The sequence below is a fragment of the Camelus dromedarius genome, chromosome 16 (genome assembly GCF_036321535.1).
Source record: "Camelus dromedarius isolate mCamDro1 chromosome 16, mCamDro1.pat, whole genome shotgun sequence".
NCBI lineage: Eukaryota > Metazoa > Chordata > Mammalia > Artiodactyla > Camelidae > Camelus > Camelus dromedarius.
The window spans coordinates 54,219,471-54,231,514 of NC_087451.1; the positions used below are offsets into that span (position 1 = coordinate 54,219,471).

The following is a 12,044-nucleotide window of genomic DNA, read 5'->3' on the forward strand; positions in this document are numbered from 1 at the left end:
TATCATGCAAGGCTGATGAGTTTTTATTACAAACTTGGCACAGTGATTGTCAGACAGAGAAAAGGAAGGGAACAGCTGAGACCAGGCTCAAAGCAAGGGGGATACCCAGGCCCCAATAACACAAACAGGACAAGGTAGGCACGCTCTCCTGCAGGTGGCCACAGGGTTAGCATTGGGCTTCCTGCACACAGGCTTAAGAGGGGTCAACACCCAGGGGGTGGCCCTTGGAAGAGGCAGTCAATAACAGCACACGCCCATACAGTAGAACAAGGCAGAGTTTACAGGGTAGCAAGTTCAATGCCAATGTGTACAAAGAATAGTCAGTTCTCTGATCCCGGCTTAGTCATAGCAAACATTTGCCCAGCCTGGCTCCTCTCTGCAGCCTGTAGGCCACTCACCCAGGTTGTCCCTAGTCACCAGACCTGTGCTCAAGGAAAGTAAATACTACAGTTCAGCCCAGGCCTCAGCAGGGAGCTACTGAAGAATCTAACTGTGAGGGTGGGAGGTGGTTGGTTTGGAGGTTAAGGGTAGTGCATCTGGGAGTGAGAGTCGGGGGTCCTGTTAAATGCAGAATGGGATTCAGTGGGTCTGGGGTGGGCTCCACCCCAGAGTGATGCTGGTGCTGCTGGCCTGTGGACCACACTGCAGTTAGCAAGGATCTACTACCAGGGGACTCAACCTTGGCTGCACAGAATTTCCTGGGGAAACTTTTAAATTTCCAAAAGTCCAGGCTGCACTCACACTGGTTAAATCATCTCTGAGGGTGGGACTGGGCATCAGGGTTTTTAAAGCTCCTCTGGTAATTCCAGTGCGGATGAAACCAGTGATCTGGGAGTCGTCATCGGTAGAGGTGGGAGTAGGGGAAAGGGATGTGTGAGTGTCAGAAAGACATAATCTCTATTATTTAACCTTATACCTGGAAAGTATGTATAATATACATACACATAAACATACATATATATATATATAGCTTTCATAAACAAATATGGAAAGTAAAGCTTGATTAAAATCTTTCTGGCCCATAGGTACCAGCACAAGTCCCTTTAACAAAACATCCTGACTGACAGTGGCAGAACACATTACCTGACCTATTCCCTCTTGAGCAGCCCCAGTCATTTGAAATCTCTTCCCATATTGAGATGAAATCTACTTCTACACAACTTTTACCTAAGGGTCCCTTGGAGCTGCAGAGAATCAATTTAGTCTCTTTTCCACACTGCTGTGCTTCAGGTAATGGAAGGCAGTTATCAGCTGGGTAAGAGCTGTAAAAATATCCTATTAGTAAATGAGTTAGTTAAGGTTCTTTTAGTTGTAACCAACAGAAATAGATTCTGGCTTGTTTAAGCCAAAAAAAAATTTTTTTTTTCTCTTTTAGAGATAGTGGGTGTTTTGAGGTAGGAGGAGGAATTGCACAGCCCAGACTTGGGAAGGAGGGATCCAGGGCCACATAGGGAATTGCAAGAAAAGCAACCAGAGGCTGTTGCTCCTTAGCTGCCATTATTGGCTTGGCTACAATGACTCCCATGCTCTGAGTCTCTCCACTTCAAATTTCAATTTGGTGACAAGAAAAACCGATTGGCTAGATTGGCTCAGGTGCTTATGCTGGGACAAATCGGCTTTGGCCAGTATGACTTTTCACGTGATTGTTACCCCAGCCGAGGAGGCTGCTCAGGGCCCATCCTCTGTCATCAGAAAAGGGAATCACACCAGCTGCTACCCCTAGAGGGAGCTATTCCAATAAATCATAGTCAAGGTCAAGAAAATATTATGGGATTATTTTCCATTTGTTACACTCCACTAGACCAGCTGAGTACAGAGAACTTGGACAATGAACTCTGAAGAGCTCTGAATATAAGAGATGGGAAGGGAAATGGGTTGAGCTTAGAAGGGTCTGGCTTCCGATCCCATACCCTCTCTTAGCACTGCCCCAGCTCCAGTCAGCACCAGCAGGTTGGGAGTCAGGGCGCAAGTCTCTCATAGAACCAGTCTTCCTCCCCTTGGTGGGTCATGGGTCCCAGGGGGGAGTCTCCTGTTGGTAGACTCCGCCGAAAGACGATCCGGTCGTGCAGGCGGTTGGTTTGGCCCTGCCAGAACTCTATCACCTGTGGGTAGAGAATGTAGCCACCCCTACAAGGAGAAGCAGAGGTTTTGGTGCTGTGTGCAGTTTTCTAGCCAGGTCAATTTGCCCTCCGCCATCCTCACCCCTCCACGCCATCCCAGGTCCCCTTGAAGGAAGTTGCTGGTGTGCATCTGACAAAGGTTGCCAGGGAGGAGGAGATCTTTAATTCTACAGACAGGGTGGCTTCAAGTAAGCATGAGGGTTCCAATGTCCCTTTCTACACAGCCACGAAGTGTCACTTACCAGTATTGTGGCTTCGGCACCTCTTGTTCCTGGTAGAGCTGCTCCAGTTCCTCATTTTTCTTTCTCAGATACTGTCCAGGGGAAGGAGATGGAGAAAGGGCCAGACCCAGTCAATGATTCATTTAATCACCACTCACTGAGCATGTGCTCTGTGCCAGGTGCTGGGGATGCAGGTGAGCAAGGCCAGCTGGGCTCTGTCCTCCGGGAGCACAATCCAAACGGGAAGGTCAGACAGACATGGGAGGCCAGTTCCCTGCTCCGCATACCCACTCCCCCAAGGGAGACAGTCCATTTCACTTTGCTGGAGAGAGAGGGCCCTGGCATCCTCTGGGGACAGCCTCAGGGGCTGAGCCAAGGCCTTCACCACTCAGAAGAGGAGCCCCACTCACCTCCCGATCAGGGATCACGGAACTCTGACGACTGACCACAGCCCCAATCTGGCTGCTCTTGGGGCGGGAGTGGAAGTAGCACTTGGCCTCCTCTTCAGGCAGCTTCTTCACGGAACCCTCCACACGTACCTGCTCAGGGATGGCCCTGGTTAGATGGCATTCAAGGCTACCTGCCCTCCCTTCCAGCACAGGCCTCATGCCTCTGTTTTTCTCTTCATTCACTGCCCCACCATGTCTGACTCCAACTAGCCCACAGCTAAGTGAGAGCTATTTGAATGGCAAGATGTTTGCCCACCCTGGGGCCCTCCACCAAGCTCATCCAGAAACTCAGGCCCCCCCTACCCCAGCCCACCCCAGGCTGTCCTGCAAATGCTCGCTCACCTGACGGTTTAGGGGCTCCCAGTAGAAGACAAGGGAAGCAAAGGGATTCGAGTCCTGGAAATGAAAGAGAATCCACAGGTAGCCATCAAGACAGGAAAGAGGATGCTCCAGCGTACAGGGGGAAGGCGGGGAGTCTGCACTGCGCGAGCCCACTGCAGATGCACTCACTGTAACATCTCATTTAAATCCTCAAAGGAAGGCCTTGTGTTACAGGTGTGGAGACAGGCTCAGAGAGGTTAAATAACATGCCCAAGTTCACACAGTAAACGGAAGAGTTGCGTCAGATGGCCTCCAAAGTGAGCCTTGCCCTTTCTCTCACCCATAGATTTTCAAGTCCTCTGAAATGCACATCTGGCTGTATTGGACTCAGGGAGGGCCACTCATTTTGGATGCATTAGTTGAACGCATATGAGGAGCCAACTCTGTGCTCGACACCCGGAGAGCTGTGGGGGGTATAACAGAGATACCACAGGTGCAGCCGCTGCCCCCACAGAGCTTACTGTTTAGCAGCGGACACAGGCATTAATCATAATCCCATCAAGACACACACAGTTAGGAACTAAAAAAATGGCAGAAAGGAAAGTGACAAGTTATAATAACAGCAAACAGTTCCAGGGGCTGACTCAGCACGGGAGTCCAGAAGGCTCTGCTGAGAAGGTAGCATGGGGGCTGAGACCCGAAGGCACAGGCGCTATTTAGGTAGACAGATGGCAGAGGTGGGGGTGGTTAGAGAAAGCATTCATCCACAGCAGAGAGAACGCCAAGTGCAAAGGCCTGCAGGCAGGACAGTGCCTGAGCACAGCCAGCAAGTGGTTTGGGGCAGGGGTGACATGAGAAGGCGACCAAGGAAGCGAGGGCTGGACCCTGCAGGCCCAGGAAGGATTTACTGTGACCCCTTACCAGCTCCTTTGCCTTCCGACTCTCGAAGTTAGTGAAGAAGCGGAAGCCATCCTTGCCAAAGCCCTTCAGCAGCACCATGCGGGCAGAGGGCTTCCCATCTCTGGGGCAAAGATCAGAGGACTATGGTTAGAGCCCATTGCAATGTCCCTGTTACCGCCCCTCCTCACAGAATGCCTGTGTACCCTCTACCTGTGCCCCCTTATTCTGCACTGTCTGGGCACTCAGGCTACCCATTCCCACCTTCCCAGTATTTTTAACTATGTCCTCAGTACATGTCTCATTAGAAAGTGAATTATGACAAAGTTGTGAAATAAAGGTTCATATCCCTAAAAAAAAAAATTCCCACTGAGGATTTGTCCTGGGGGTACAAGTATGACACGACTGCCTGGGGCCCTATTATTAGCTGAGCTGGGTCCCCCTAAAATTCAGTTTTGAAGCCTCTACCCCCAGTGTGCCTGTATTTGGAGAAAGGGCTTTTAGGGAGGTAATTAAGGTTAAATGAGGTAATAAAGGTGGGACTCTAATCCAGTAGGACTAGTGTCCTTATAAGAGGGGGAAGAGACACCAGAGAGGTCTTCCCTGCACACACAAAGGGAAGGCCATGTGAGGACACAACAAAAAGGCGGCCATCTGTAAGCCCAGAAGAGATGCCTCACTAGAAACCAACTCTGACAGCACCTTGATCTTTGACTTACAGCCTCTGGAACTGTGAGAAAATACATTTCTGTTGTTCAAGCCATTCAGTCTGTGGTATTTTGTTATGGCAGCCCAAGCAAACTAACCAGGCTCAAAGGGCAAGTGACCAACAATAATGCAATCAGCCAATGCTTAGGGGTCACAGAATGTACAGTTACAACAGGCCTTCTGCTCAAAGCACTGGGGAATGTCCAGGGGCACAGGACAAGAGTCTTGTCTTCAAGGCCTTATGCTCTAGTGAGGGGTCAGGGGGACAAGAAGAATTGAATAAGAGGCTAATATAAGAGATGTCTCAAGGGGTTTATGATTGGTTGTCAACTGAATGATGTGCTAGATTTCAAGAGAGTGAGACAGCTTTATGGAAAGGTTCCAGGAGATCTATCTCTTAAAGAGCAGATAGGAATTGTAGAAATGGGGAGATGAGGGAGACAATGGTGTGTGTGTGGGGGTATGCATCAAGGACAGAGATGATTGAGGCACTACATTTTATCACTGAAATGGAACTGAGTGAAGTCTGGTCTTTGGTTTACAGGTAAGGATACTGAGGCCCAGAGAGGACAAGTAACTTACCTAAGGCCACACAACATGTTAATAATAGAGCTAGAATCATAAAGTTGTCATCCATCAAACTGGGAGCTTCCTAAGTTTCCTACTTCATCTGTACCTACCCACAGAAGGGGCCACGGCTATGCCCACCTGGTACAGGTAGCCAGACACATGGCGTTGGCTTCCCCTATGCCAGGACACTGAACAGCCTCCTCAAACCAGGCAGCAAACTGCTTCATGGGGTCCAGGGATGTCAGCTGAGTCTCTTCAAATGCCTGGGAAGGAAGAGTTTTATTTCATTTAGTAAATACATATAGTGCTTACTGTGTATGTAGCACTGTTCTAGACCCATTTCAAATATTAACTCATTTAGTCCTCATAACAATGATCTCATACCAAAAAACAGTACCCAGCAAGTAGGTTTTGTTAGCCTCATTCTTGTAGGTGAGGAAACAGGCATGAAAAGGTGGATAAGTTGCCAGGTCCCACAGCTAGTGATGGCCAAATTAGGGTTTCATGTCATGGGTGTCAAACCTATCACCTGGAGAGCCAAAGAAAAAAAAAAAAACCAACAGATTCCTAGGCTCCACCCTGGAAATTCTCATTCAGTAGGTCTGAGATTTAAGAAAAAACTGCATGTTTAATAAGCATTTCTGGAAATGCTCACACAGATTTGGTTAGCCAGATTCTGGGCCCCAATTCCAAAATATTTCTCTTGGTTTCTCTCCTTAGGAGGAAAAGTAGTATGTGAGGGACTGAAGGCAGTAAGAGCCAAGAGCTGTCTCCTCCCCTCCTGCGTTAGTCCTCCTCCCCGATGTGTTATTTATTTATCAAACATTATAAGCTGATTGTCACTGTTCTAGGCACTTCACAAATATCAAAGTCCATAACATCTCCGTGAGGGCTGTACTATCCCTTCACAGGTGAGGAAACCGAGGCCCAGAAAGGTGAGTAAGCCGCCCAAGGATTGCGAGGAGCCACCGGCAGGATTCCACATAGACCGGCCCCCTTCCCGAGTGCTCGCCCTGGCCCCCTACGACAAGCTACCTCTAGAGTCCATCTTCATCCTCATTTCCTCAGAACCCCTCCCCCATTGATTGTCTTTGAACTCCCCTTCTCCCACGGAGGTGACCCCAAGCGCCACGGGGTGGACCAGAAACCTCGGAGTGGGGGTTCCTCCTACTCTCTTCCCCCGGGAGATGAAGGGTCCCCTGTGCCCTGCCCCTGCGGAGGCCCTGCCGAGCGGCGGCACCTCTCGGTCCCCGCGGTAATTCTTGCGCATCGGTCCCAGGTCCATGACAGCACCGCGGCTGCACAGGTAACGGAGGTAGCCGGGCCACACGGCGGGTCGCCGGAACGTCACGATGACACCCCGGAGCGCGCACGTCATGGGGCCGCCGGCCACGTGACCCGGCGTCGCTCCGCTCTGGGTTCCGTTGGGTTCGGAACCAGTTTCTCAGCCGGGGAATCTACCCGGGCAAGGAAGAGTTTACCAGTCACCAAGCCAGGCCAATACCTAAGTCTTCGGAGCCAATGGGAGCCCGGGGTCAGTGGAGGGAGCCAGGCACGGAGAGGCCATTGGTCAGAGTTTTCCCGGAGCGAAGCCAATTAGAGCGAGAACGGAGGAATCCGACAGCCAATGGGTGGCGCCTCCGGGGGCGGGAGCAGAGAGACAAGGAAATGCTGTCACCGCCGTTAACACGCACGTGGAGGTTTGTTAAAGGTATAAGGATTGCAGCAGCCCAGGCGGGGGGCAGGGGATGAGCCGCTGGGGGCTTGAGGGGAGCGGTCACTGTTAAGTGGCCTGTCCCTAGTAGGTACCTGAAGGCCAGTTTAGTGCAGGAAGTACCCCCTCATGGAGGCTGGTGGCCTGGAAAGGACAAACGGAAAATGGAATTAGGGGCCAGACTGAGGCAAGATGATGTGGAGATACGGGAAGGGGTGATCTGGTGGGGGAAGCAATTGGGGTTTGAGAGTAGGAGAGGTTGAAATGATTTGTGGAACTCCTGGACAGGTGCTGTGGTGTGTGTGTGAGTGTGGGGAGGTACTCTGAATCTGAGGAAGTGCAGGAAAAGACTACGGGGTGAAAAGGCAAATGGCTGAAAGGGAAAGGGGAAGAGGGAAATCTGGCCATCCCAGAGCAGAACTGTCTTCCTCTTCCAGCTCTGAACCTCTTCTCTCCAGTCTCATTTCTTTAACTCTAGTCAGAGCATGCTGATCCCTTTCCTCATGGTTTCCCCTTTTGTGGTTGCAGTGGAGTTCACACTAACCAGTGTTCTGGAAGATGGGATGATTGCCCTCCAGGGCCGCCCCCATCTTTGCCAAGTTTCCCTTTTCACATTTTGCCCTTTCTGGGTAGTTGGAGTCTAATTCCCAGGTCAGTGTCAGCCATAGCAGAGGGCACAGGGGAGCAGGTGGCTGGGCAAAGCCACTTCCAGGCTGTAGACTTAGGGCTGAGAAATAGGACACCTGCCAGTGCCCATTCCAGCTTTGACCTGGTTGGGGCTGCCTTGGGTCAAGGCCTCTCTATAGTCCTGATTTCCACCAACAGCAGGAAGGAGAGCTGCAAGGGCCACTTAGGCAGGCACCCCAGGACTGTGCCAGGTAAGGGGAACTTCCTGTCCTGCCCAGGTGTCTGCATTACAGCTAAGCTTCATAAAGCCCTACATTAGATACCTATCATCCTTTGTTATGTGCGTGTAGCTTGAGCCAAATAGAATCTGAAAGACAAATTTGTTGCAAAGAAATAATACACATCTCAAGGCTTAATCATGTTGATCTATGGATTCTCCACTGGCTGGAATTTTTTGTGTTGCTATCATTTTTCTCCGTCAACACGACTGAGAGAGAGTTAACAGGACTTTTTGAGGTTGTCTTTCCACACATGAACATTGCTCCCCTCCTCCGAGTCCCTTACACTTGAACTTGGGTGAGGAGTAATTGTGCCCTTCAGCTCAGACAGTTTTGTTCATGGGACCACACTCTTAGCACTGCTGGACTATGCTACCCTGGACCCAAGATTCTAGGGCACCAAGACTAGGATCATTTGAATGGTTTGCTTAAAAGCCAAGAGCCAGTATAGCAGGGATAGACATTTGTTAAAGATTTGGACCAGGCACTGAGCTAGGTCTGAGAATACAAAGATGAAGATGACATGGTTCCTGTGCACAGGAGCTTACAGTCTATAGGAGGAGGCAGATCTGTAAGCTAGGGAGTTACAGGAACATTAACAGATGTTTTTGCAAGGTAAAGGGGAGCAGAAAGGAGGAACCGGTTTCCAGGAGTCACATAGTCAGGAAAGGCTTCTTAAAGGGAGCAGATGAATTCGTCTTAATGAGCAAGTATTCTCCAGATGGACAATGCAACAGGCACGCCAGGAGGAGGGAACAACTCAGTGTGATTCTCTGGAGTGAGATACTACTGGCCTGTGAGAAAACAGCCCAGACATGTAGGAGGGGCTCGGTGTCTGCTGAAGATCAGCAGGTGGTGAGGGCCAGGCTTTTAGGCAACTATTCTAAGTTTTTATCCTGTGTTGCAGTCGAACCATAGTGTCTAATTCCTGGTTTTTTAAGGGTGGATAGAGAGAAAAAGTGCTAGATTCGGACAACCTCTTCCATCTTTGGCAATCAGTGAGGAAATTTGCAACTGGTATTCCCCCTTCGTCTTAAAGATAATAAGTAGGCTGTGTTGTGCTTTTCTGGCTAGTGGGATTTGGTGTCTAGATCACAAAGCGGCCCCGCAGTGCCAGCAAGAGGAGGGAACACACCCTCTGGTTGTGCTGCTGCTACTGCAGCAACCCCAGCAAGGGGTTTGTCTGCGTGGGAGAAATGAATTTTACATTTTACATTTACTTTTTCTTACACGCTTTGCCCACCACACCACCTCCCAACTTTGTAAAATTACTAATCTTTCCTTGAGAGTCTTCAATGAATAGAAGCTATATTGCAATACTGCATTGTACAGAGAGGCACCCTGGTTTCTCAAAATGCAACAAAAGGCTGTGTGTGCATTTAGGGACTATGCCTGGCCTGTTCCCTTCTTTTTTTTTTTTTTTCTTCCCATATTTCATATCATGATTCCATCATCTATTCTATTCTCTCTCTTTCTCTCTTTTACATTTGATGTATTTATATTGAAGTATAGTCAGTTTATAATGTTGTGTCAATTTCTGGTGTACAGCACAATGCTTCAGCTATATAGGAACATACATATATTCATTTTCATATTCTTTTTCACCATAAGTTACTACAAGATACTGAATATAGTTCCCTGTGCTGTGCAGTACCAATTTGTTTGGTCTGTTCTCTTCTAATGCCTTTGCATTTATGTTCTTAAGTCACCTTTTAAACTAATTGTTTGATTGAATGATATATTTCAATTATATCATAGTGATTGGATTTGTGTTTTGGGATGTGGCTCTGGTGACCAGGTGGATGAAGGGGAAGGAGGGCGAGGCATTGGCAGGGAGACATTGGACGACGCTGTGGGCTTGTCTAAGTGGGAGCTGGGAGCAGACAGCCCGATACCTGAGTTTGGGGCATGTGGGGTGGAGAGGAGGGATTCGATTCACCAGGATGGCTTTAGGGGAGTGCGTGGTGCTGTTCTTTGAAGTGGGGGTGTGTTGGAGGAGAAGGCTTAAGGGAAAGATGAAGTCTCCATCAGACCTGACTGAGGATTTATGGGATAACCACGTTTGATTGGGTTTGAAAAGCACTTCTCGAGCTGGGGGAGTGGTCTGGGCTGATGAGATGGTTTAGGTGTCACTGGAAGCCACGGGGGAGGATGAGAATGTCTGGGAAGGGAAGAGGGCCTGGGAGAGTGGCAGTGCTGCCCCTGCAGTGCAGCACCCAGCTTTCCAGGGGGCCGACGGCAGGTGGAAGGGATGTGCTGGGGGCCCGAATCTCAGGAATTCTTGGGCCCAGCCTTGGACAAACTCAGCTTAGAACCTCAGGACGCACAGATGGGTGTGTACCTGGTCCCCTACCAGCAGATGCCTGAGCCCTGAGTATGGCTATGAGGGGACCCAGAGGGAGAAGCAGAGGCTGACCCTTACCCAAGTGTCCTGCTTGTGGTTGTGTGGTCAACCCCTCACACGATCTTTTGCATGTGTTCACGGATTGCTTCTCAAATATGTCTCATCGTTTTCATATATGTTCCCCATTAGAAGCTCCTTTGTGGGAGGAACTACTTAGTTTCTCTGGCTTCTCAAAATTCCAGCTAGGAAATGCTCGTCTGTGATGTTTATGCATAAACTGCTTTTCTTAAGCTTCTCTGTACCTGGTGAGTGGGGCTCAGGGTTTTTGGCACCTGGTGGGAGAAGGCTGGCCGGAGGGATGTTAGGCTTTCCAAGGCTGAAAGAGCTACTAGGGCATCAGTCTTAGTCCCGGCACTGGCTAATCAGAGAGTGGGCCACCAGCAGAAGGAGGAGGCCTGATGGGTTCTCAGATGATCCAAAGGATATGACCTGGCGGCTGCTTTGCTGCATTTGAGAAATTCTGGTTGATCCGTTTGGCCTGACCTGTGGTCATTTTTCATTTCCTCTTGCCCAAGATCCCTATGAATAGATATTTGATGTTCCTCTCCAAGCCCTTATTCTTTGCCTCCCCCTCCATGCTTTGCTTTCTCTTCACCCACACCTCTGTTCTTTAGTCTATCCTCCCAGGCTCACGTCCTGTGCATTACTCCCTGAGGACCTCTTCACTAGGAAACCTAGCTGTCACCTGTCCTGAGATTATTGCAGTTCCTTTAGTAGCTTCATCCCAGCCCCAAAGACCTTGGTCAGATCACAAGAGGTCTCTGTCCCAAGGTAGTGTCTGACCCCCAAGTTAGGTTCCCTAGGCTCCACCACCCCGGAGACCTCAGCCACATTCCATCAGCCACAAGCCCCTCATGGGTCCAGGGGCCTGAGATGCTGCAGGTGCTTTTCATCATTAAACTCAAGTGTGGGGCCTCAAAGGGCCCTCCAAATGTGATTGTCAAGGTGGACTAAGCAGTTTTGTTACCGAGTCCAAACTCGTTCTGCTCGCCACACGACAGGCTAGTAAATCAGGAGATGAGGTGTTGAGGCAAGGGATAGTGACTTTATTCACAAAGTGGGCAGACCAAGATGATGGAGAACCATCCTCAGAATACAGTCAGAATACAGGCTCCTTTTATAGAAAAAATAGGGGAGGGGTGTGGTTGATTGTTGCAAACTTCTTGGTGTAGGAATTCTGTACTTGGAGCTGTCCATGTGGGCCAGCTCATGGTGCTCCTGTAAACAATGCTCCAATGAAACAAATGTTATTCTCTATTCTGCAATTTGTTATCTTTATATGAGTGCCGAGCTAGCAAGACTAAGCCTAGAAAACAGGGGACACGATTAAAGCCAAAGGAACAGATCTAATATGCAGTCAGATCTGTTCTTTTCTATTACAGTTTGAAGGAAGGCTGAGCTTTATTTTCTAGTTAGTTAAGGGAGAAAAAAAGTACTTTGCCTGGAAGTGCCTTCAGGAGAGGGGGATCTTCCTCAGCCTCCTTTTCTTTCAGGTTTGTAATCCTAGTATCTGGGATGGATGAGTCGCATCTTTGAGCATCACTGAGCAGATAGGAGGGGGCGGTGAGGGAGATGACCTTGGTGTACAGGACCCTGGAGAGGGAGGGGTGGGAGAAGGGAACTCTGGCTTTGTGGTCCCCACTCTGGAGCTGCTGGGGTGGCCTGCCCCAGGCTTTCAACCAGGGCCGACCAGGTGTCCTGGGGAGGCCCCTGGCCTTGGGTGAGTTTGGGCTGC

The 12,044-nt window shown here is 49.7% G+C and overlaps 1 protein-coding gene and 1 long non-coding RNA gene across 2 annotated transcripts in view; one reads left to right on the forward strand and one right to left on the reverse strand.

Moving 5' to 3' along the window:
- PNPO (pyridoxamine 5'-phosphate oxidase) lies at positions 1 to 6,788 on the reverse strand. Its single transcript, XM_064495992.1, has 7 exons — positions 6,527 to 6,788; positions 5,425 to 5,549; positions 4,033 to 4,132; positions 3,133 to 3,186; positions 2,752 to 2,880; positions 2,363 to 2,433; positions 1 to 2,127 (listed from the first exon to the last, which is right to left on the reverse strand). Exons 1-7 carry the CDS (start codon positions 6,662 to 6,664, stop codon positions 1,959 to 1,961), a joined length of 786 nt encoding a protein of 261 aa, XP_064352062.1. The 5' UTR covers positions 6,665 to 6,788; the 3' UTR covers positions 1 to 1,958.
- A 94-nt stretch (positions 6,789 to 6,882) lies between these two features.
- The window catches only part of LOC116157742 (uncharacterized), a 32,136-nt gene continuing 26,974 nt past the window's right edge, over positions 6,883 to 12,044 (forward strand). The window contains exon 1 of the long non-coding RNA XR_010384663.1: positions 6,883 to 6,997. This is a non-coding gene — a long non-coding RNA (uncharacterized LOC116157742). The remainder of the gene's footprint in view (positions 6,998 to 12,044) is intronic.

Coding starts and splice junctions, on each gene's coding strand:
- PNPO (XM_064495992.1), bottom strand. CDS start 6,664: ATGACGTGCGCGCTCCGGGGTGTCATCGTGACGTTCCGGCGACCCGCC. Junction 4,133..5,424: donor TGTCTGGCTACCTGTACCAG/GTGGGCATAGCC, acceptor TCTTTGCCCCAG/AGATGGGAAGCCCTCTGCCC. Junction 3,187..4,032: donor GTCGGAAGGCAAAGGAGCTG/GTAAGGGGTCAC, acceptor TTTCATTTCCAG/GACTCGAATCCCTTTGCTTC.